The 23,914-nt window shown below is 51.1% G+C and overlaps 3 protein-coding genes and 1 pseudogene across 12 annotated transcripts; 1 reads left to right on the top strand and 3 right to left on the bottom strand.

Annotated features, from left to right (window-relative positions):
- Positions 1–904: 904 nt before the first annotated feature.
- Smdt1 (single-pass membrane protein with aspartate rich tail 1) lies at positions 905–3,921 on the bottom strand. Its single transcript, NM_026914.1, has 3 exons — positions 3,698–3,921; positions 1,927–2,067; positions 905–1,124 (listed from the first exon to the last, which is right to left on the bottom strand). Exons 1-2 carry the CDS (start codon positions 3,881–3,883, stop codon positions 1,930–1,932), a joined length of 324 nt encoding a protein of 107 aa, NP_081190.1. The 5' UTR covers positions 3,884–3,921; the 3' UTR covers positions 905–1,124; positions 1,927–1,929.
- Positions 3,922–4,256: 335 nt separating this feature from the next.
- Positions 4,257–11,040, bottom strand: Pheta2 (PH domain containing endocytic trafficking adaptor 2). 4 transcript variants are annotated; one of them, NM_001357717.1, is made up of 2 exons: positions 8,864–9,115; positions 4,257–6,908 (listed from the first exon to the last, which is right to left on the bottom strand). In NM_001357717.1, exon 2 carries the CDS (start codon positions 6,683–6,685, stop codon positions 5,906–5,908), a length of 780 nt encoding a protein of 259 aa, NP_001344646.1. In that variant the 5' UTR covers positions 6,686–6,908; positions 8,864–9,115; the 3' UTR covers positions 4,257–5,905. The 4 variants fall into 4 exon arrangements, with proteins under 4 accessions (NP_001344646.1, NP_796365.1, XP_011243984.1 ...); NM_177391.4 differs by lacking the exon at positions 8,864–9,115 and adding an exon at positions 8,696–8,788; XM_011245682.2 differs by lacking the exon at positions 8,864–9,115 and adding an exon at positions 10,882–11,040 and having other exon boundaries at positions 4,419–6,908.
- On the bottom strand, positions 7,196–7,314 carry n-R5s41 (annotated as a pseudogene).
- Positions 11,041–11,082: 42 nt separating the features above from the next.
- Positions 11,083–20,435, top strand: Naga (N-acetyl galactosaminidase, alpha). Of its 7 annotated transcripts, NM_008669.4 has the most exons (10): positions 11,141–11,215; positions 11,653–11,729; positions 12,445–12,580; positions 13,026–13,197; positions 13,947–14,124; positions 14,376–14,470; positions 15,020–15,181; positions 17,437–17,634; positions 19,169–19,312; positions 19,760–20,435. In NM_008669.4, the coding sequence occupies exons 2-10, from the start codon at positions 11,714–11,716 to the stop codon at positions 19,904–19,906; spliced, it is 1,248 nt and encodes a 415-aa protein (NP_032695.3). In that variant the 5' UTR covers positions 11,141–11,215; positions 11,653–11,713; the 3' UTR covers positions 19,907–20,435. The 7 variants fall into 7 exon arrangements, with proteins under 7 accessions (XP_006520624.1, XP_006520626.1, XP_030104230.1 ...); XM_006520561.4 differs by lacking the exon at positions 11,653–11,729 and having other exon boundaries at positions 11,083–11,215; positions 19,760–20,422; XM_006520563.4 differs by lacking the exon at positions 14,376–14,470 and having other exon boundaries at positions 11,086–11,215; positions 19,760–20,422.
- Positions 20,436–23,914: the final 3,479 nt, after the last annotated feature.

Below are 23,914 nucleotides of genomic sequence, written 5' to 3'. Positions count from 1 at the left end.
AATGGTAACTTTGTTACTGTCTCTGTACTTATGTATATAGCTTCCAAGACTTGGCAGCAAGGCTCTTCCATCAGAGGGAACAGAGCAGCACTGTGGGGACAGCACTAGAACTGACTGCCCGGAGGCTAGCCCTTCTGCTTAGGAGCACTGGTCTGCAAATGAGCTTAGCTGCCTCCTCACTGCAGAGCACACTAGTCAGTGCAAACACAACACACTGGTCCTACTACTAATGCACTTTCTTGTTCAAACAGGATCTCATGTAGCCAAGGATAGCCTGCCTGCTCCCTGTGTAGCCAGGGATGACCTTGAACTACCGATGTTCTTGTTTCGACCTTCTTCCCTGGACAGTCCTGAATGCTGAAGAAAGGCACTCACAGTATTGGGGTTTAATTACTGAATGACCCCACAGCACCAGGGATCCTCCCCGCCCCCCCCCCCAGGGGCCCAAGTGTTATCAAATATTCTGCTAAGCAGTTAACAAAGCTTTGCATGTTCAGCACATGGCAACCCTTCCAGGCCTAAGTGGCTTTGAAGCAAGTTTCTCCTGAACTTATGGAAAGTAGAAAAATTTCAAGTCAGAGGAGGGTGTGTGTGGAAAGATGGCTCAGTGGTTAAGGGCACTTGCTGCTCTTGCAGAGGACCAGAGTTAGTTCCCAGCACCCACATCAAGGGATTCATAATAACCTTTAACTCCAGCTTTAGGGGGAATGCTGCCTCCTAGAGCACCTGAAAACAGATACATAGTTAATCATTTTAAAGGAAAGATCTCAGTCCTCCTCAATTGCCTCTGTGGTTGTACAATAGCCTGGATGTCCTGGCTCTACACCAGGTGCTTCTTGGACACGGAAGAGACAATAAAGTGCAACCAAGCCTGCTGGGAGTGAGAAATGGGGACGACCTCTCATCATACATGACTCATTTATTATACACTCCTAATTTGCTTGCTTGTTATTTCCAGTACTCTGTGGACAGCCGTGAGGGAGCCTCCCAAAGCACAGGACTCTGGGCTCTTGTCACAAACCATGAGGAGGTGAGGCTGAGGGCTTTCCTTGACCCTTCTGCCGACGGGAGGGAGCTGAGCATGCCACCACATCATCAGTGCTTTCTCCTGTGCTCCCTGTGCCCTGTAAGAAAGGCGTGCATCAGTCACTTGTAAGACAGCCTCGCACAGCCCAGAGTAGTCTCAAGCCCACTGTAGCCAAGGAGGATCTTGAAGTTCTGGTGTTCCTGCCTCCACCTCCCCGGTGCTGGGATTACTGCTGTGTGCCACCAGGCCTGGGGCATTTCTGTTTTCTGAGATAAGTTCTCCTGTTAACCCCTGAGCTGTGCCTCTACTTCTGCAGTGCTGGGATCACAAAAGCTCAAGATCCCACACCAGGCTTTAGCAGCAGTCACTTCCAAATAGGGTAAAGGAAGATGACAGGATTACACGGTGGAAGGAGGATGGGCCAATACTTGGAGATGGGTAAGGATGTGGGTAACTCAAGAAACAGCGGGGGAGGAGGAGAAACCATACAAAGCAGCTTTAACAATGTAAAGTAGGAAGTGAGAGTTCCTGTGGTATGCCTTCCTGGATCACCCTTTGCCCATCTCCTTACTGGTATCTTCTGCATTCCCTTTCCTCTCCTCCATCATTTGCTGTTTTATCCCTCCATCTCTGAGGCAGAGATTGCATGACTTCATGAAATAAAAAGCACATTAAGAGAATGTCAGTTGACTGAAGTCCATCAAGGACAATGAGAAGGCCACTGAGGACCTTAACCTAGTGGGAGTGTAAGTCATCCAACATGAGAGAGAGTAAGTCTCGAGTGGTGAACCCACTGCTGCTCCTGCCCTGAGGGTTCAGATGGTGCCGCAGGCCAGAGCACCACAGAGCAGATCATCCGCCTGCTGCTTCTGCCCATTTACAAGAAGGGCAAGGATTACCTGTTAATCGTCGTCGTCGTCATCCTCTGGGACAAAAATGTCATGTTCCTCAAGCAGAGCAGCGAAGTTCTTGCTGATGAGTGTCCCGACATAGAGAAAGGGGATCACAATGGAGAACACTCGGAGAAGACCAAAGGACATCTGCAGAGAGAAGAATGGGTGCACTCCGGGAGACCAGTGGCTGCGCCCAAGCCTCCAATGGACTACTGATCCCCACACCACTCGATTTTTAAAGTCTTTGAAGAAACTCAGAGCAACGAAGAGACAAAGTGAGTTTTATGGCCACCAAAATGGATATCAGAAAGAAAAACATAAAGCTAAACTAAATTTAGGAAACTAAGCAACTCAAAATTAGGGGCCAAACCTAATTCCTTGCAAGAACCATACAAAGTTAGGTGAGAACACTAGGCTGGCTGGGCTCTAACCAGCTCTCTCCACCCAAAAGTGAGTTCCGGGGCTGGAGGGATGGCCCAGTGGTGAGGAGCACTGACAGCACTTCTACAGGACCTGGTTCTCAGCACCCACGTGGCCTCTCACACGCAAGTAACTCCAGCTCCAATATGGCACAGTCTCTTCTAGCATTTGTGGGCATGTGGCACTTAAGTGCTACACAGACATACATGCAGGCAAAACATGCATACACATAAATAAAACTCGAGTTAGGAGGAGGTGTGTGCACTGATGGGGCCTCTCACCTCCTTCTCTTTTAGCTGGCTCCTGCTGCTGAGCAACCTTGCTTCACAATTAATGTTAAAAGCTCGCAAAGGCAACATGGACGGAAGGAATGCCAATGAGATTTCACCGGTATTAGCTTCCTGCTTCCCCTAGCTGTGACTTTTTATACAGCAGCTGCACATTTTTGCTTCTCGCTGGAACCCTGACTGGGGTCAACTGCTACCGCTCAGGCTTGCTCTAAAGACTTTTGTTTTCCCTTCGACTCCATACGGCCATGCCGTCAAAAAGCACACCTTTGGTATAAGAGACTTCCCATTTTTCCTTTGGGGTACCGAGGGCAAGTGACAAGAGTTCAAGTATGGAAAAACCAGGATGTGGTCTCTGGTTGTCAAGACCTAACTCCTAGCTTTGGATGCTGGCTTCAGGGCTCTGCCCTGACTTCATCTGTAAAACCTACACATTCCTCAGCACAGAAGGTCCTGCTCCCACATCCCCCTATCCGTTCTCCTTCATTTCCTTTTTACTAAGTATATTACTTCCGCATTCCCTTCCCACTCTTTCAGTAATTTATTCTATGTGCATTGGTATTTTGCCTCCTCGTGTATGACTATGCGAAGATGTCAGATCTTGAAGTTACTGATAGTTGTAGCTGTCCTGTGGTGATGGGAGTTAAACCTGGGTCCTCTGGAAGAGCAGAGTTCCTAAGCTCTGAGCCATCTCTCCAGCTCTCAGGATTGTTTTATCCCATCACCTTTGAGGCAGAGATTGCATGACTTGTATAAATCGACACAAAGCCTTTCTTCTGACCCTGAAGAAATAGGTCATTATGTCCCTCAAGATAAGAAATTGCACATTTCGCTGCTGCCTTCCAGCTTCTGTGTCCAGGAACCCAGCTTAACAGTGAGTTTTATGGAAACATTTTCCTCCACCTGTCAAAGTCAGCAAAACCCAGCTGCACAAATTGAGTCCTATGTCCGGTCCCCAGTCTATGCCAATACTATGATTGGCCTCTGCGCCTGTCAATCAGGACAGGTCACATGCACTCCCCCAATCACCGGCCTCAATCCCTTCGTCCCGCCTCAAGACAGACACTCACTTTCACCGGCTTGGGCAAAATGGCGCCGCTGCGAGTGACGATGACTGACCTCGACGGTACCTGGCTGAGACCTGAGCTGCCCGGTACGGTGTAGACATCGCCACCTCTCCTCCCCCTCGGCCCGCTCCAGAGAGCCCCGGGTCGAACTGCAACCCAGGCCAGCCGCCGAGCCGCCGTGGACGCCATCTCCAGCTCCGCCCCTCGCCGGGAGCCACACCCCACGCATCCAAGGCGGCCTCTGGCAGAAACTTTCTCCAAAACTCGCGAGACTCGTGACACACACGGGAAGCACCGCCCTCCCGCCTGCGCAGAGCACGCATTCGTATGCCGGTGGGAAAGTCCTCGGCGCCCGGACGACGTAGTGACGTCAGGAGAAGGACGCCCCTCCCGGACTCCAGAGGGCGGGGCCGCCAGGGCTCCCTTTGTAGGTGTTCCCGCCCCTCACCTCGGGAAGACTTGAATTAAGGAACCAGAATGTGTAATGAAAAACTCTACTTGGTATCTGAATTTATATATATATATATATATATATATATATATATTTTTTTTTTTTTTTTAAGGTAACAAAAAGTTAACAAAAAGCTGGGCGAAGTGGCGCACACCTTTAATCTTACACTACTTGGGATGCAGAGGCAGGAGGATCTCTGTGAGTTCAAATCCAGTAAGTTCCAGGACAGCCGGAGCTACGTAGTGCGGCGAAAAAAATCAAGTTAACAATAAATAGCTCATGGTTTCTGTGGACATTGGTACAATGGGTGCAGTGGACAGCGGGCTTCCCCTACAGATCTAGGGAACAAACAAATAGACGGATTGGCCTGATGGAGGTCATACCACCAAGCCAGGTTCTTGGACTCAATTGTTAGCCTCAGACACCAGCTTTGCAACTCAGGCTCCTGATTCTTCATTTGTAAACACGTTGATTGTAATAACCAAAATTAACTTTCTGAGAGGGTCTCACACATAGCCCAATCTAGCCAAAAAACTCGCGGTGTTGTCAAGGATGCTTTTGAACTCCTGATCCTCCTCCACCTCTTTGCTACCAACCGGGGAACTTTACCGTTCTGGTTATAAAGGGAAGGGGGGAGGGGAGGCTAACAGGCCTTCCACCAGGTCCTGCTGCAAAACAAACACCAAAACCAAGTGAGGTGTGGCACTCCTATCTATAATCCCAGCAGATTGCCATGCTAAGGAGTTCCAGACCTGCGTGGGCTACAAAGACTTGGTCTCCAAAAACCAAAACTATTAAAAGAGCAAACACTAACTACTGTGACAAGAAACTTAGCAAAGGTACCTGTGTGTACAGTGAGGGCAGCTGGCTATGAGGTTACAAGCAGGCTTGAGAAACATAGCCCTGACCAGAGGAACCATGGAACTCAGTCTCCTGGAGGCAAAATCCAGCCTTTAGGCCTTGTTGGATTTGGGTCAGGCTGGCCCAAGGCCCCAGATAGGGAAAGGAGGGAGGTCAGGAAGAGTCCAATTTTGTTTGGGAACGGTATACATCTCTATTGAGCCACAGCCACTGTCACTACATCTATATAAAGGGGACAGACGGGCCTGGTTTCTGGCTCTGTAGACCTAGCCATCTGACCTTAGAGCTAAAGAAAAAGATACTTGGAATGACACGGGACAGAGTAGCTATGAGAGCCCTCAGCAGACAAGCCTTAGGAACAAGCGGGCTAGGTAACAAGAGTCCCTACAAGTTGCCATGACGACAGGTCAGGTCTTCTATATAAAAGGCTGCCTGCCTCCCTGCGGGCAATGTCCAGCACTATACATGGACAGGGCAGCAGCGGGAGAGAGAACAAATCCCTCTTTAGCACCTAAAGACCTTCTCCTACAGAGAGCCCTGCCCAAGCTACAACGATGTCAGTCTTCAAGCCACTTCCTGTCACCTCTGGCATGGAGATGCCCAAGACTTCTTGTGTTGGACTTTATGGCTAGAGAGCAGAGCCCCACTTCCTGAATTATATTATCTTCCCATCAACCACCTGGCCTTTCTAGACCTCAGAAAATAAGTAGGGAGCCATGATTCTTCAGTTCATGCCAGCGAGAGGGGAGGATCTGGAAGCTAGAGAAAGTCTACAGAGCAGGGGAACACACACACACACACACAGAGCAACCTGGTAAATGAGTAAATATTTAACCCCTGACGTTCTGACCCCGGCATCCTGACCAGCAGGACAGGGCCATAGCTTAAAGGGCTCTGGCTCAGGGCCTATTCTGTGACTTGTTCTCTGTCTGGCTTCCTTTTGCCCTTTGCTGCCACCCTCGCCTCAGCTCCATGATCTCCTTCCCATACCAGTCATGCAGGGTAGAGAAACAGGAGCTCTCAGGGGACACGGGGCTCTGTCCCATGCTTAGGAGGAGGCTAGCAGGGCCCTGTAACTCCCACTCGGTCAAATCCCGACCTATTGGCCGGATCCCCCTTTCTTCCACAGTACCAATGGAACTGCGGTCCCTGGGGAGAAAGTGGCCGTTCTCAGGGTCTGGAGCTCGGTGGTCAGGAGCCTGAGATTTACTACAATTGGCAACAGCCCTCTGGGATGCACAGCGATGCAAGGCCAGGCTCTGACGGGCATCCTGCAACTGGCTCTCCAATTCTCGCACCACAAGTCGCATGTAGCCAAAGCTGGCTCGGGACAGTGCCTTCACCCATGCCTCTTGGGCAGCCTGCCCATCTGCTGCCAGCAGGTGTGGGCGCACTCCAGGGGCATCAAAGCGAATAGCGAAGGCGAACTCCTCGGGTACAGGAGCCTCGGCCAGCTCCACCGTGCAGCCTTCCAATACCACAAGACTCAGCGGGACCCGGCTCTCTCTAGTCTCGAAAGAGAATAGCAGATTGCCCTTGAGAACAAACCAGTATCTTCGGCCAGTGCCACTGGGAGTGGGTGGGGAACCTGGTCCTCCCCAACTACGCAGAAAGCCAGTGTGGTCTGCCGGAGAATCACTCAGCGCATAGTGGGCCACACTCCTCTTGTTCAGCTTCATGGCTCCCACGAGAACAGTGAGATAGAGAGATGGTAGCACCCGCAGGGAAGGACCCAGCTCAGAAGACCAGCAGCCCAGTCCTGTGGCTCCTACAGACCATGTTCCTGCAGTTCTCAGACTTCAGCTGAAGGACTAGTCTTCCTTGCCTTTCATCTCAAAAGTCTTATAAGGGTCACCAAAAAAATTTAAAAAAAAAAAAAAAAAGAACCTGGACATCAAAACACTGTAACAAAAAAGACAATAGTTGTATCAGGAGAAGAGCCCAACATGGTGCTTTGTTTGTTTGAAGACAGAGTCTCATAGCCCAGGCTGCTCTTGAACTCACTATGTAGCCAAGGATGTCTGATCTGAATTCAGCTTCTGAGCTGACTGTCCCCATCTGCCCAGTTCTTCCTGCATACCTACCCCATGCTCAGCTTCTGTCATGCTAGGTTTTGAAGGCAGGAGCCCTGAGCACACGGAGCCCCAGCTCTTCTGGGTGTTCGTTTGTTTGTTTGTTTGTTTGTTTTAAGCATACAGCACCCAGTATTCCCAGTTGGTCTCCCATCCGAATACTAACCAGGCCCGACCCTGCTTAGCTTCCAAGATCAAACAAGATCAGTCGTGTTCAGGGTGGTATGGCTGTAGTTTTTAATCATGGCTTTCAGGCTGGGTCATACCATATCCCTGGCTAACCTGGATATTCCTTTTGACATTTTTTTTTAACCCAAAGAAATAACCCCTGGGGAGGGATGAAAGGGACCCTAGGCCCAAAGACACTTTTGTGCTTTAAACATCCTAAACATGGGGCCCCTCACTGCAAGTGTAAGCTCAACCTCCAGGGAGCCCACGACTTTCCTGAGCCCCTACTAGCCCCAGTGGTATCCAGCCCACATTTCAGAGCCAGATGGAGGCAGGGGAGGGACAGGCCAGTGACCGAGACCACCTAGGGGTAACCACATCACACCAACGAGCACCAGAGGAAGGAGGAGGTGACCAGGGGTGAATGGGACCGGCTCTGTAAACTCCAGCGGTGTGTCCTGGGGCACTGAAGACATAGCCACTAAATTCTGGTGCTCCAAGGTTCCTATACAGCTGAACTGGCAAGGGTCATATGAGGAAGAGTCAGCACTTGGTCTTATAACTTCTAGGTGGGGCCTTGTTGGTGACACACTTATCAGCAGAGTCACAGAAGGGGACAGGGTGGCCTCTTATCTAACCACACAGCTCAGCCACATGGTTTCCAGAGAGCCTGCAAAAGGGTTCTCAGAGAACGTGAGAACTGTTCTAACTTCAGGGCCCCAGTAAAAGGGCAGCCTTTTGCCGGAAGCGCTCCTCCTTTTCATAATCTGCTCATCCCGTAGGGCAACTGAAGTTCCCTGTATGTCTTGGCCCACTGTCTCTTGACTGTAATTCTGGGCTCCCTGGGGCTAGGTAGGTCAGTTAAGTGCAGTTAAGATTTCCTGGCTGTCCCTATGGGATTTCCGTCACCACGATATTGGGGAGAAGTCTCCTGATTACTGATGTACCCAAAGATCGAATTTGGCTTTGTCCCTTTCGCGCACCTCCCCTCCCTATTTGCAGGACATCTAGAGTGGTTAAATCGCCAATAATCAGCCCTGTGCAGACTTGCTGAATTTGTAGGAATGCATCAGTAGACAAAACTAGGTCCCCGTCCTCTTGAAATCTACTTTCCAGCAAAAGAGACACTCCGTAAGCAAATACAATTAAATAAATAATGAATTAATCAAGTAGTGAGTGATAAAAAACGTAGCCAGGAGGCGGGAGGGGAAGAAGGGCTCCAAAGAGAGAGAAGCAAGCAGGCCTGGAATAGAGGAAGGCTGTTCTAGCCGCTGCCCTTTGTGGGCCCCAAGGAGGGGCTGAGTCCACGCACGCCTGCGGCCGCGGTCTCTCCCTCCGGCAGCCCTGCTGGTGCCTGGGTCCCCTGGATCCCGCCCGGGCTTTCCAGCCACGTCCACGGCCACGCCCTCCTGGTCACCTCCTCCCGGAGCCCGCCTGACCGGCTCTCACCTCCGGCGCCCGAGGGCCTGGCCCGTCGAGTGCGATGCTGTCGCCCCCTGGGCTTTCTCGCTCTGAACCCCGGCCTCCGCCCAGGTCGCAAACGTGGCCGCAGGAGCCGGGAGACCCCGCCCGGGAGGCTCGGGGTACCGCCCCGGCCGCTCCCCGCCCAGTACCCACCAGGCCTCCAGATCCGCAAAGTCGCCTCGGCTCGCATATTGGAGGGAAACTGAGGCCCTGGAAGGTGGGGACCTGCCTGCGCCACAGGACTCGTCGGTGAGGGGTCGTCTCGAACCCCAAGCCCAACCTCAGGCTACCCACAGGCCTCCAGCTCTACACCGAAGAAGAATAAGGAGTGCTCTTTTTCCCCCAAAAGTTTCCCCTTACAGCCCATCCAGTATCTCCCCGATCCGCCCCTCTCTTCCCTCTCGCGCGTGCAGAGCCAAACCAGACAAATCATCAGATAGGGCGCTTCCTAAAGCGAGCTCCTACACATCCTGCAAAACCCTGCTAAGGTTCTCAACCAAGTCTTTGGCTTAGCCCCATCTCTGCCTCTAGATATTGGCCATTTCGGCTTCTATCACCCACCAACGCAGGTCTGCAGTCCACTTGTGGTCCTGAGGCTCTACCTGGAGTCTGTCCATAGGCTTGCAGGGAAGGCTGCGGGGAAAGCACTAATAAGATAGGAGACCAGGATTCCCGTAGTCGCCCTGAATGCAACTGTGTTCAAATGCCTGCCTGCCTGCCCACGGGCTTTGTGGATTCCCACCTCAACCCTTGCTTTGCAGTTCCTGAAGCCCAGCCGGCCCTCCCCTCTCACCCTACCCCCACTTAGAGCTCCTTGACATTTAGGTCTCAGCTGTCCGCTCTGAGGTCTCCTCCCTGACCTCACAATGTAAACAAGCATACCCTACATTTTGCTGGATGTTTTAAGGGGGGAGTGTGGTGGTTGGTGGCTGCAATGTTCACTAACTTTTCTTCAACTAGTAGTATCCACTAGAGTAAATGTGTTACAAGGTGAAGGTCGCGGGAGGGTGGGTAAGGGGAGAATACAGCATGAGTTTCCTGAGGAGGGAGGGGAGAGCTTGCCGTTTTTAAATAGAAGAATGGGCAGAGTAGACCTCACTTGGACATATAATTAAGGGAAATGAGGGTGTCGGCTATGCCCATATCTAGAAGTGCATTCTAAGCAGAAGGCACAGCTGGTTCAAAGGCTGTGTTTGAGGGGCCACAAGGAGGGCAATGAGGAAGATGACGGCAGGGAATAGGGTCAAAAGGTAGAGGGTGGGGTTTAGAAACACCATTTCCCCAAACTAAGAGAGTAGCCATCACACAGACTTCAGAGAGACAAGACCAGGGCTGGGTTGGGTTCGTTTTTTTAGGTTAAGTGTGTGCCCGATTATCTGCCTGTATGTGCACCATGTGAATGCCTGGTGGCCTCAGAGTTCAGAAGAGGGCATCAGATCCCCTGGCATGTGAGTCTGGAGACGGACCCTCGTGCTCTGCCAGAGCACTAAGTGCTCTTAACCACTGAGCCATCTTACCAGCCCACAGAGCTGAGTTTTCAGGTTTGCCTTGGCTGCCTTGGAGAAGTAAGGTGGACAAAGGAGGCCCTTGAGGGCTGTCTCCGAATCATCCAGGCAATATGTAATGAGGCCAGCGTTACTGGGTGGGATGAGAGGTGGAATTTAAAGGCAGGAATCAATTTTTGGACAATTGCATGTAAAGGCTGAGAGAAAAGATTGGCAGAGAAGTCGGTTTGCCATTACCTGATAGGAGGAAAATGGCACAGATTCGGAGAGGGGACAGCTATGATCATCATCGGTGTAAAGGCATCCAGAAATAGTGGTTGGCACCTAGCCTGTGTTTAACATATGAATAAGTAATGAATAAATACATTTGGGGAGTGGGTGGGCGAACAACCCCTTGGGTGTCAGGTGGAGGGGGCAGCCTCCTGACCTTTCGAGAGCTGAAACCCCACCCAGCCTCTTTCACTACCGTTTTCGAGTGGTTAAGAGCAAGGTTTCAGGTGGATTTCTGAGTTCGAGGCCAACCTCGTCTAGAGAATGAGTTCCAGGACACAGAGAAACCCTGTCTCGAAGAAACAAAACAAAATAAAACAAACAAACAAACAAACAAACAAACAAAAAAAGAGCAAGGTATCGCCCTCTGTAGGAATTCACTGCACAGCTACTTACTGAGCACGGGCAGTGCGGGCCACCACCCCCGCCCTCTGGGGCGGAGGACGGAGGACTCCAACCAGACCCGAGGCACAGCGGCGCGCGCACAGGGCGCCCAAGCCGACTTCCCACGGGAGCGCGCCTCGGGAACGCGCAGAACGCGAGCTTAGATGGGCGGAGCTTTTGGAGGCTGGGAGCTGGGGCATAGAGGGAGGGCACGGCGTTGCTAGGGGATTCTGATTGGTTGCTCAAGAAGGGTTGTCCCGTGACATTCCGCCTCCCGGGTCGCTATAGGTACAAGCGGCCGCCACGGGGGCTTTCACGGCTTACCGCGGACTGAGCGAGCGCGAGGGTAAGAATCAAGGGGGACCCTGGGCCTGCGATGTTTAAGAACCGAGAATCTGAACCCACACGGGGACCTGGAACCGGACATGGCCTATAGCCTTCCTTCTTCCTGGTATTCCTAGAACCAGTCACAACCGCTCTTGGGCAAAGTGTCCTAGACTATTTGTAGTTCTAAAAGAAGAGCTTAGATTCCGGGAAGTAAAGGGTAGGGAAGGAGTGTGTGAGGGTAGTGAAAGCGACTTGGGACCAAATGTGGAATCCGTAACTTTTATTTTCGGAGATAGGGTCTCTCTACCTAGTAGCCCTGGCTGGCCTGAAACTGGCTATGTGGACCAGGCTGGCCCAGAACTCAGAGATCCTCCTGCTTCTACCTCCTGAGTGCTGAGATTAAAGGTGGGTCCCACTATGCCCGGTGGGATACATAACATCTGTTATCTTCCACAGTTCAGCATATAAAGCTGCTAAGAGCAGATTCGAGTGGGTCCTGAGATTTGACTCCAAGGCAATGTTGCAGAAGACAGGTACCCTCACCTACTCAGGTGGCTTTGCAGGGGAGGACTGTGGCGAGGAAGCCCCAGCCCTCCTCTTTCTTGATGGGGGTATGTGGGGAGAAGTGTGCCTCTCCTTGGAGCTGGGCCAGGAAAATCAAGGAGATGCCCCACACCTCAGAATCGTTTCCCCTCCAAAGAGGCCACTTCCTTTTTCAGCCCTGCTCCAGTGTATAGGTCCTATCTTACCCGATCCTGGCGGGCTGTAGCAGCCCTGTCATGTGGGTGTGGTAATTTATATATAAGGAAGCTGAAAGCCAAGAGGAAGGGGCTTGTGTAGGTGAGCAGCTGGGTACAAGTCCACCCTGACCAACCCCTTTAGGCCCTTCTGAGGCTTTCTGAGGTGGAGAGCAAAAACTCCAAGGCCTCAGAAACCCAGAGTCCACAATGAACTGTCATTTCTGTGTAGGGAGGGAGGGAAGAGGGCATCTGGTCTCATGTATATCAAGGACATGACTTCAGGGGTCCGTTCCATTGATTCCCAGTCTGTAGCAACAGCTTTTTGAATACATTACTTTGCCCCATGTACCCCCCCCCCCAGACTGCACTCACAGGCTGAGGCAACTCTAACCCTACTGGCCTGTACCTGGGGAGGGCTGAAGGGCTGGAGGGGTTGAGGTGATGACTGGGGTTGGGGGGTGGGGTGCTGTAGGAACCATTTACAAGTCACCATCCACCTCCCCCTCAGTGCTCTTACTGGCCCTGGTGGCTCAGGTACTGATGCTGGAGAATGGGCTACTGCGGACTCCACCCATGGGCTGGCTGGCCTGGGAACGCTTCCGCTGTAACATCGACTGTGTGGAGGACCCGAAGAACTGCATCAGGTGAGTAAGATCTGCTTACCCAGGGCAACAAAATGGGGTCAGTGGGTCAGTGGGTGAAAGACACTCATCAGCAAAAATTTTAAAAAAATTTTTTTAAATAGAAAAATGCAGAGTCAGAATGAATGTATCTGACACCTAGCCCCATGACCTGCTTGGGGCCTCAGTAGGTGTACTTGGCCTCTGAGGTAACTGAAAGAAGATAAAATGCCAGACAGGCCCCACAGGCTTCCCTAGGCCTAGTCCTGCCCTTTGGCCTGGATGCCAGACCACCTCTTTCTCGCCCTACCCTAACCCTGGAAGGTCATTTACACTTGTTATCCTGGCCCCACCTCAGCTGACAGTAGAGGCTTGGTTTTTTATAGCCAGAATTCAGAGCAGAGAGAAAGAGCGGGAATGAGGGACATCCTGGGGAACTGAGCAGCACAGCCCCACTGTCCCTTGCTAGTGAACGGCTCTTTATGGAGATGGCGGACAGACTGGCCCAGGATGGATGGCGGGACCTGGGCTATGTATACCTCAACATCGATGACTGCTGGATTGGTGGGCGTGACGCCTCAGGCCGCCTAATTCCTGATCCCAAGCGCTTCCCTCACGGGATTGCCTTCCTAGCTGACTATGTAAGTCCAGCTCCAGCCCTGCCCCTTACTTAGTGTGAGGGCCTGGGACTCATTATCACAGTCTCCATGGAGAATGCGGCATAGTGGCAGAAACTGAAAAAGGAACACACACATATTATTGGCCTAATGAGGCGAGAGCCAGAAAGGGGCCTTAGCAAAAAGAACAGTCCCCTGGAGGAGGCATCTGGTTGAATCCATCCCAGAGGTGGGACCTCTGAAGCAGTAGCAAAAGCTTCCAGGCAAGAGACAGCTGGAGAAAAAGTGGCCACAGCTGGCAGAAACCAGCCACTGGTTCTTTTGGTCAGTGGGAGCCACTGAGAGTTTCTTCTTCTTTATTGAGACAGGGTCTTGTGTAGCCCAGGATGACCTCCAACACTCTGTAGCTGAGGATAACCTTAAACTTCTGGTGCTAGCTGGGTATGGTGATGCATGTGTTTAATCCTGTGCTCCAGAGGCAGGCAGATCTATGTGAGTTCGAGGCCAGCCTGGTCTACATAGAGAGTTCCAGGATAGCCAGGGTTACATAGAGAGGCCCTGTCTCAAGCAAACAAACACGTCTACATGTCACCATGCACAGTTTATGCAGTGTGTGGGGAAGAGAGCCCAGGACTTTTCACATGTGTTAGGCAAGCACTCTGCCAGTTAATTTACATCCCCAGTCCTGGAAGCCATTTAAGAGTTTAATGGGCTCTAGCAGAGGTGCCTGAGAAGAGGGTCTCACTTGAGCCGTGTCTCTTCAACCCCCGCAGGCTCACTCTTTGGGTCTGAAGCTGGGCATCTATGAGGACATGGGCAAAATGACCTGCATGGGTTACCCTGGTACCACCCTAGACAAAGTGGAGCTGGACGCGGAAACCTTCGCGGAGTGGAAGGTGGACATGCTGAAGTTGGATGGCTGTTTCTCCAGCTCCAGAGAACGTGCAGAGGGTGAGTCCATCCACATCTGGCTGGGACGCAGAGAGAGATCGGCAGCTGTGGAGCTGTGTCTGCATACAATGGTGGCAGTTGTCCCAAATCCCTCACCCCTGCTTACAGCTCCCAGGCCTCCTAAAGGTAGCTATGTCACCATACCTACCTCCTAAGGCTTGGCACCCAGGAAGTAAGCCTTTAGGTACAGGGAGGCACGTCCTAGGCTGTCCCCTGTGCCTGGTCAAGTCACCAAATTGGGGTTTCTGCAGGGTACCCCAAGATGGCTGCTGCCCTGAACGCCACGGGCCGTCCCATTGCCTTTTCTTGCAGCTGGCCAGCCTATGAAGGGGGCCTACCCCCCAAGGTAAGCCATTCTGTCTGCTACGGCTTCCCACTCCCATGCCCCCTCACCTCCTATGTGCCAGGCCTCTGGGAGGCTGCCACCACAGCTAGAGTAGCCAACACAGCCATATGTAGGTGTCTAGAGACCAGGTCACTGAGCCATAGCCTCTGGCAGCTTATCAGGCTGCTGGGGTTGCATCCAAGGCAGGCAAGTGGTCAGAATCCCTGGGTGGCCCAGAAGGCAGATGAAACCATGCATAGCCTCAGAAGGGCCCAGACCTCCAAACCTAAATGAGGCAGGTGGTGGCACTGTCACTGAAGAAATGGGTATGTATGGTATGTATGTGGCACATGGTGGTGGGCGTGTGTGTGATGGGGATGCCCCCTCCCCTATATATATGGAGAGAAGGACTGGGCATTCCCAAAATGGGGCCACATTCCCAGACTACACGCCATGAGAACCTGTTCTCTGCCTCATTCCAAGTCTCCAACTGTTAGCCTCCCCAGCTGGTGGGTGACCCCTTGAGCAGCAAGGTGACTGGTGCTAACTCCTGCCTTTTCTGATGTTCAGGTGAACTACACCGAGGTTTCCAGGGTCTGCAATCTCTGGCGCAACTATAAAGACATCCAGGACTCCTGGAAGAGTGTGCTGTCCATCCTGGACTGGTTTGTGAGACACCAGGATGTACTGCAGCCGGTGGCGGGTCCTGGGCACTGGAATGACCCAGACATGGTACCAGCCTGGAAGAAGACGGGGTCTCTAGCCCAATCATCCATTCCATCCCTGCAACCCTTACAGCGTACCACCCCGTGCTTCTTGTTCTCCTAGGGCAGTGCTTCTCAGCCTTCCTAATGCTGCAGCCCTGTAATACAGTTCCTCACGCTGTGGTGACCCCACGACCATACAATTCTTTTCCTACTTCTTCATAACTAATTTTGCTCCTGTTATGAATTGTAATGCAAATATCTGATTGTGACACCCCTCCCCCCCTTTAAGGTCTGGATTCACAGGGGTTGAGAACCACACTGTTTTAGGGCCTAGGTCAACACTAAACTGTGTCCCTGGACTGAGTGTGTTGGGGTCTTCTAAACTCCGCCCTGCCCCCTCTTTCACATCAGAATGTTCAAGAGCAGAGTTTGGGACTCCCCATTGTTAAGCACTTCCCCAGGACAGTCTGATGTCTCCGAAAGAGTTCTGAAAGCCCACCTGTAGCGTCCATCCAGCTTACCCTTCCTCTGTCCCTTCCCGTCCCTACTCTGGCTCCTCTGATGCTCAGCTCTCACCCTGCCAAGGTCCTGCCTGTCCCCAGCCCTGTCCCGCCCCCTCCACCAGCATGCTGGCCCTCCATCCTGCTTTTAGTCCTCGGATCTCAATCACAGCCCAGCAGGCTTACACAGATACTCCTGTGATTATCAGGTCATTTAGTCAGCAAGCATCACCATGAATGACAACTAGGGTGTGTGTGTGTGTGTGTGTGTGTGTGTGTGTGTGTGTGTGTGTGTGTCTGGAGACCTGAATCACCTGCTTTAGATCTCCTGATCCAAACCTGGCGTGTTCCTCTCCTCTCCTCTCCTCTCCTCCCCTCCCCTCCCCTCCCCTCCCCTCCCCTTCCCTCCCCTCCCCTCTCCTCTCCTCTCTTCTCCTCTCCTCTCCTCTCCTCTCCTCTCCTCTGGCCTGGATATCTTCTTTTTTTTTTAAGATTGATTTATTTTATGTATATAAGATATACTGCCACTATCTTCAAACACACCAGCAACGGATCCCATTACAGATGGCTGTGAACCACCATGTGGTTGCTGGGAATTGAACTCAGGACCTCTGGAAGAGCAGTCAGTGCTCTTAACCACTGAGCCATCTCTCCAGCTACCCCCCCCCCCCATAATCCCCTTAATATCTTCTATGCCTCAGTCTCATCATTGGGCAAGCGAGAATGATGACAGGAGCTACTGCTTCAGCTATAATTACTTGCATCTTGACTGTGGACTGCTTGGTTGCTTACGGTCAGGAATCCCTATTGTCCTTCTAGCTGTGGCTGTGGCAAAGGGTGGCCAATGCCAGGAATCGCTGTGGTCCATCCAGCGGTGGCACGGAGTGGCCAGCGGCAGTTACGAGAGCTCTCTAAGACTGGGTCCTACCACTTCTCTCTAGCATTTCTTCCTTTCCTCCCTCCCTTTCCCTCTCCCTCCTCCCCCTCTCTTTCTTTCTTTGTTTTATTTTATGTTGTTCTGTTTGAGACATCTGTATACCCCTGGTTGGCTTTATAGACTGTGCTGCCCTTGAACTCATGGAGACCCCCCTGCCTCTACCCTCCCAGTGCTGGGGTTAAAGGTGTGCGTTTTCCATGTTGGTTTTTGAGACAGTCTCGTTTAGTGGAGACTTAATGTAGCCAAGGTTGACCTTGAATGCCTGACCTTCTTGCTTCTTCCTCCCAAGTTCTGGAATTACTGGCAGGAGTCACAGAGCCCAGACAGCCTTTCCTCTGTTTTTTGTTTGTTTGTTTGGTTGGTTGGTTGGTTGGTTGGTTGGTTTGGGGTTTTTTTGGCTTTTGTTTGTTTTGTTTGTTTGTTGTTGTTTTTTTTCTCCCTGTATTAAGGTTGAACCCAGTCTCTACACACCCTAGGCAAGCACCCTACACTAGGCTATACATTTCACTCTTTTTATATTTTTCTACTTTGAGAGAAATCTCACTGAGTTGTGCAGGCTAACCCTGAACACCCTCTAGTCCAGAGCAGGCCCTTGTATCTATTAGCCTGCATCTCTCAACTCACAAACTTTCTGGCCCCAGGATCCCATCTCATCACCTGAGTCAGCCACAAAAGGAAGGCCCATCACCCTGACCTGCACGGAGGGTGGGAGGAGCTGATGCTAAACGGAATATGGCCCAGTAACCTTGGCTGTGCTAAGCCAGGCCTGCCTTGGCTACAGTGGCCCTGGTGCCCACCTGTGGGAAGAGGCCAGCACTGACTGCTCCTTTCCTCCATCCCCAGCTGCTCATCGGGAACTTTGGCCTGAGCTTCGATGAATCCCGGGCACAAATGGCCCTGTGGACAGTGCTCGCAGCCCCCCTCCTCATGTCCACGGACCTGCGTACCATCTCCCCTCAGAATATGGACATTCTTCAGAACCCACTCATGATCAAAATCAATCAGGACCCCTTAGGCATCCAGGGACGCAGGATCTTAAAGGTACTGGGACGGGGATGAGGGCATGGGGAGGCTGAGGGACTGGGCTCCCGAGAGCAGCGGAGCTGGGGCCAGATCTCCCTTCTGCTTGCTTGGGAGCTGCTGCTGGCTTCTTGCCTGGGTCAGAGCAGGACAGTTCCTGGGAGTCAGGGTAGGGATACATGACAGGAGCATAGAGGATTGGTGAGTCACAGCAGACGGATACACGTGATGTCCTGCAGAAAATGGATACTTTCCTCCAGAGCTTGAAGAATGTTTCAGCCAAAGGTTACTGTACACTGTTGCTACCGCAAGTGTCTACTGTATGCCATTGCTATTGTGTCTAATGTATATCATTGCTATTGCATGTGTCTACTGTATACTGTTGCTACTGCAAGTATCTACTGTATACCATTGCTACCGCAAGTATCTACTGTATACCGTTGCTACCGCAAGTGTCTACTATATACTGTTGCTACTGCAAGTGTCTACTGTATACCGTTGCTACCACAAGTGTCTAGTGTATACTGTTGCTCCTGCAAGCACCTACTGTATACAGTTGCTACCTCAAGCCTCTGTTTGTTGAGCATCATTGAGGGCTGGGCACTCTGCATGCATTTTCTGAGTGACTGTTTTACTGAAATTGGAACTTCCAGAATCTAGGCAATTTTCCCAAAGCCACACGTTTATACTTGAACTCAACAGTGTCACCCCAAAGCCTTTGTTCTGTGCATCAGTCCCTACCTTGAATGAAAAGAAATATGTCATGGTTTAGAAGGTTCTTGTTGAGGACCAGCAAGATGGCTCAGCTGCTAAAGCTGCAGAACCTGGTGACCTGAATTTAGTCCTGAGACCCACAAGGTAGAAGGAGAGACCCAAATGCCACAAGTTGTTTTCTGATGTGTGTGTACATGCATGCGTGCGTGCGTGCGTGCGTGCGTGCGTGTGCGCACACACACATATTAATAGTTAATAACATGTATGCAGGCAAAATACTCATACACATGAGTATAATAATAAATCTTACCTCCAAATGAAAACGCTAGAAGGCCCTTTTGAATTATTGATGTCTCAAGGAGACAGCTAGTCCCTGCCTCAGAGCCAGTGGTGGAGCTGGGCCTGAGGAATGCTCTGGAGACTGAAAGTCTGTGCTTGAGGCCATCTGCATACCACCCCCACCACCCCCAACCCCCTACCCCCCAGCCCTGTCCATTGTTCTCTCTTAGCAGTGCCCACAACTGCAGCCCTGCAAGAGTCTTGGCAATGCTCACACAGTGTGACCTCAGGTCTTTGGGTCTGTCCCTCTTGACATTCGGGGCGGGGGGTTGGGGGGGGGTTGAGGGGGGCTCAGAATCAGCACCTGCTGAGTCAGGAAGGAAGGGAGAGAAAAGTATAGGTGCTAGGTGACTGTGATGTCACATCTCCTCGGGTCTCTGTGACAGAGCTGTGGGCTGAGGTTGGTATAGAAGAGAGCTGGTTGGGAGTGGTAGAGAAGGCAGAGGTGTCAGGGCCAGGCTGAACATGAGACTCCAACCAGTGGTTTGTCTTTTATGCCTAGAGCAAATCCCATATCGAAGTGTTCAAGAGGTATCTGTCTAACCAGGCCAGTGCCCTGGTTTTCTTCAGCCGCAGGACAGACATGCCTTTCCGCTTTCATTGCTCCCTCTTGGAACTAAACTACCCCAAAGGCAGAGTGTATGAGGTGAGTGCCCTGCCACCTGTGGTCTCTGGCCCAGCCTCTGACATCCAGGCGGCTCTGCTTCACACACAGTGCCCCCCCCCCACCAATGCCTTGGAGCCCTCAGTGGTGCCTGGGGTAGGGGTGGGGCAGCTGGAGGCACCGAGGGCTGTGGGTGGTACTGTAGTTCTCTGGTACTGTTGTTTCCAGCTATGTAGAATGAGCTACTGGGGATGAATGACCCTTGACCTCTCAAGCTGGTCCCCACTCACAAGTCAGATTTTGCCACCATTGTCCTTACATTTTCCATGGGTTGGGGCTCTTTCTGTTTTCTGCTTGAACATCTGTCAGCCTTGCTATTAAGTATGGGGCCTAGAGGCCTCGCTCAGCTAGGCTGAAATACAGCCTTCTCCAGTCGCGTGCGCGTGTGCGTGTGTAGCCTTGATAACGATGCATCCCTCCGCAAAACAGGGCCAGAACGTCTTCACAGGAGATATCTTCAGTGGTCTCCAGACTGAAGTCAACTTCACTGTGATCATCAATCCTTCGGGGGTTGTGATGTGGTACCTCTATCCCATCAAAGACCTGGGGATATCCACGATGATGTCCCACTGGTGAGGACCCAAGAATGACAGGCTACGGCAGCCCCACTGAGCCTGGACCACGGAGCCTTGACAGGCCAAGGACATGGCAGGGCTCTGTCCTCCACAGGCTGCTTGGTGATGTGACCTCCACCCCCCAAAGTGCATTTGCAGGGCCCAGGTTCAATGCCAGGTCCAGCTGAAGCAGGGGCCTTCTTGGAAGCTTGGAACTCTTGGGACAGTTTCCTGTGGCCTTCCGGCCTCTGCCCCTACACAGCTCTGCAGATTTCACTCGGCCAGCCTCCCGAGCCCCCCGCAGGCAGGGTCCTGATGCCCACTGGACTCCAGCCTCTGACTTTGCTGACTCAGAAATCAGGATTTGGAATTTTTAAAATTAAGAAGAGAGACCTGACTCCTTGCCAGGAATTCTCAGAATCATGTGATTAGCCTTCCTCCTGGAGAAGGCCTTTGCAGTTGATACCCTGAGGGAGTGAAGGAGGAATCAGAGACCTTAGCTCCCTCAGGTCGCTAATAAAGCTGTTTTTTTTTTTAACTGTTTTCTAATCAACCAGGGTACTATGACCTGTGGTGGGGGTGGGGGCTCATTGAGGGACTCTGGGTAGCACTAGCCTGATGCTGACAGTGAGTCTTATCCCCCACACAAGATGTATAGCATCTTTCTAACCCTCATTTTTCCACAGTGACCTTTGGACCTTTTAAAAGTTTCTTTTCCTGCATTATATACTTCCTGGAAATAGTAGGCTTGCTCTCAACAGGGGTGCCATCCCTGGTGCACCTGGCACTAGTGAGCTAGTGGCCACCTAGTGAGATGTTGCAGCAATATGCAGAGACCCTCCAGCATAAGCTTTACCTAGCGGTGTCCCTTGTCCCAGCTCCACCCCACTTTATCTCCCATTCTGGCAGCAGAAGATTCAAATTTCCCTACTAAGTTCACAAGTCTGAGGGCCCTCTCTGTCCAGGGGTCTATTGCCCCTTCCTCCCCCTAAGGCAAGCAACAGTCAAGGAATGGTAGGCTCTGGACCACCTATGTTTGGTTCTGACTCCCAAGCCCCGTGTCTTTATTCATCCTAGGATGTAGGACACCTGTTTTACCCAGTATCTCTGGTTCTTTGTCATTCACAATGCTGGTGGCAGCGCAGGCTTGCTAGGTCCTTCTTATACCTTAATGCAGGGGCGCCTGAGCTGCAGGCCTTGTGTTGATCCTGCCATTTCTTCTGAATAGATCTGTACTCCACCTTCAAGTGTTAAGGTTCTTGAGTCTACAATATGGTGTAAAATTTTTAGAACAAACTTAACCCTTGACCATGGCATACATGCATTCTCTAGAGGAACACACATGTCTCTCTCCCTATCCACCGTGTGTGTGTGTGTGTGTGTGTGTGTGTGTGTGTGTGTGTTGAAAGGATCTATTAAATTGGTCTGAGAAATATGGTTAAAATGGTCTCAATAGTAGCTGTCTCACACCTGAAATTCAAGAACCCATAATTCTCAAAGCTGGATACCTCAAACATACTCCAACAATGGCCATCTCATAGCCTAGAGGCTATGACAGCCCTGACCAGGAGGCTAGTGCCTAGGCAGTCCAGTCTGGTTTGGAAGGCCCTGGAGGGGTCCTGGAGAGCCACCCCTATCTCTAGGGAAATCCCAGAAAGGCTGATACTGACATCAAAGGCTTCATCCGCAGTAAATTAACTTAGCAATGATAGGGAAAGCCAATAACCTTCCTTCTCGGTCCTTTTATATCTGGATTGTCCCCAGAAAGGCCTGCCCAAGTTTGGGTTGGGTTTCCCCATATGAATTGGGTGAATCCGCGTAACACCCCCACAGACAAGCCCACGGGTCAAGTTGAATGTAAACAACTACTCAGTTGAGGCTAAGTGACCTGATGACTCCAAGTTGTGGCAAATTGATATTGAAAACAAATACCTTAGATGACGAGTTTTGCTGATGAGGCTGCCATATCTTCCCAATCTGGCAGTTGTATCACCAGAGAAAGCTGCCATTCCCCGGAAAGGCTCTTACCAAGACAAATTCGTGTTTCCTTCTCCTTTATTTCAAGGATAATCTCACTGAGTGTGGAATTTTAGCTGCTTTGTCCTGCTCTTTCTTTCGAGGTTCGAGCAGTTTGTCCTCTTGTCCTTGTCCCGAGGTAGGAGTTCCTCCCTCCTAACCCTGAAAGTTATCACTCTGCCTTGTACCTTTGCGGCAGGGTCTCTCACTGAACCTGGAGTTCCCTGTTTTCTACTGGGCTGGCAGCCAGCAAGCCGCAGTCATCCTCCTGTCTCGGCTGCCCTCTGTGCTGGGTTACAGGAACTATGCCTGGCTTTCATGTGGATGCTTAGATTTGAAGTCTGGTTGGTCCTTATGCTTGCTCAGCAAGCCTGCCTCACTGCTGAGCAGTCTCTCCTGTCCCTGCTGGTTACTACCAGCAAATAAACAAATTGCGTGAGTTTCCCCTTGGCAGTGCTCAGTTCACTTGTGAATTTTCACCAGAACACTGCATTTCTGTTCTAACCATTTTTGATAAGTTAGCTCAGCCCATGAAATGAACCAATTCAAGCCAAAGATATAGAAAGGCGGGCTTATTGGGTGCGGCTCTCTGGTGGGTTCACTTGATCTCACAGACAAAGGTCAGGAACTTGTTTTCAGTTTTTGGTTTTATTGTTGCGTTGGGAGGTTAGTATTGCTACTGTTTTGAGACATGGTCTCTAAATGTAGCCCAGGCTGGACTCAAATTTACCATCTTCCCACCTTGGCCTGCCAAGAGCTGATATTACAGGCATGTACCACCCACATTCTGAGATTCCACTGTAATTCCATGGTTAAAAAGGAGGTGTATTTATGTGGGTGTCAGGGAAGGAGACAGGAAGAAGTTAATAGTCTCAAGTCAGATCTCAAACTCTGGTGAACTCTGACCTACCCTTTGACCTTACAAGTCTTTATTTACAACAAGCTGTAGAGGAGAAAAGTAGGGCTTTCTCTTTCACTGGGTCATTTAGGGCCCAGCTGGTTAGGCTATGACGAAACAGTCAGCCAGTCCTTGTTAAAGAAAACTAAATACTCTGGGTTTGTTCTTCAGATAGGTGTTTTTCCCTTCTGTTGAAACCATTAAGGGATCTTGATGGTTAATTCTGTCGCTTCTATGAGGTCTTAACTAACAGGCAGCATCTCAGCGAGTTTCCAGAAAGGTTGAACTTGGGGGGGTGAGTAGGAACACCTGCCTCAGAGTGGATCTGTGGCATCTTCTGACATGTGTCCCAGACACAGCATCTTCTGACATGTGTCCCAGACACAGCTGGGCCAAGCCTTGCTACTGAGGCTGTCTTTCAGTGGCTTTCAGGCAGTGACATCCTGCTCCAGTTTCATCAGCCTTCCAGGGTGGGGTTGGTATTGGTAAAGAATATTCTAGGTTTCGGCTTCACGCAAAGAAACACATGGACACAGCAAAAGTAATTTAGCAAGACAATGTCTTTTTGTAAAACGTGTACCACTAGGCTAGACAAACCAGGCTAGACAGCCCCCCTGGGGGAGAAGAAGTTCTAGGAAGGCGACGAGGCCTTTGCATAAACCAGAGTTTTTACAGGTGGAGAAGATTAAACGGTTTGTATAAAAGCTTTACAAGGTGGAGGAGAGATCGAATCCTGGCCCCTGGTGGCCTCAACAACTCTGATAGAAAAAAAATTATTCTCTTCATGGACTACAGACCAGGGAACCTCTGGGAATCTTCAGGCCTTCAGCACCAGATCGACACTTCTGAGGTGTACAGTTTCAGCAGTAGGGTTTTCAGCCTTTCAACTGCGTAAATGACTGTTGCTAGGTAACCTGTCCTCCGGCGCATATATATATATGCACACACACACACACACACACATATATATATACATACATATATATATATACACACACACACACACACACACCCATCCCTGTTCATGTGTCCCTGTCTATCCCTAGGCTACTTTACATAGATGAGATCAAGTCTCTTGCTCTGGTTGGTCTGTACCCTTTTTTTCAAATATTTTTC

This window comes from Mus musculus, chromosome 15 (genome assembly GCF_000001635.26).
Source record: "Mus musculus strain C57BL/6J chromosome 15, GRCm38.p6 C57BL/6J".
NCBI classification, from domain to species: domain Eukaryota; kingdom Metazoa; phylum Chordata; class Mammalia; order Rodentia; family Muridae; genus Mus; species Mus musculus.
The sequence above is the reverse complement of the archived record's forward strand: the minus strand, read 5'-3'. Positions and strand labels throughout refer to the sequence as shown.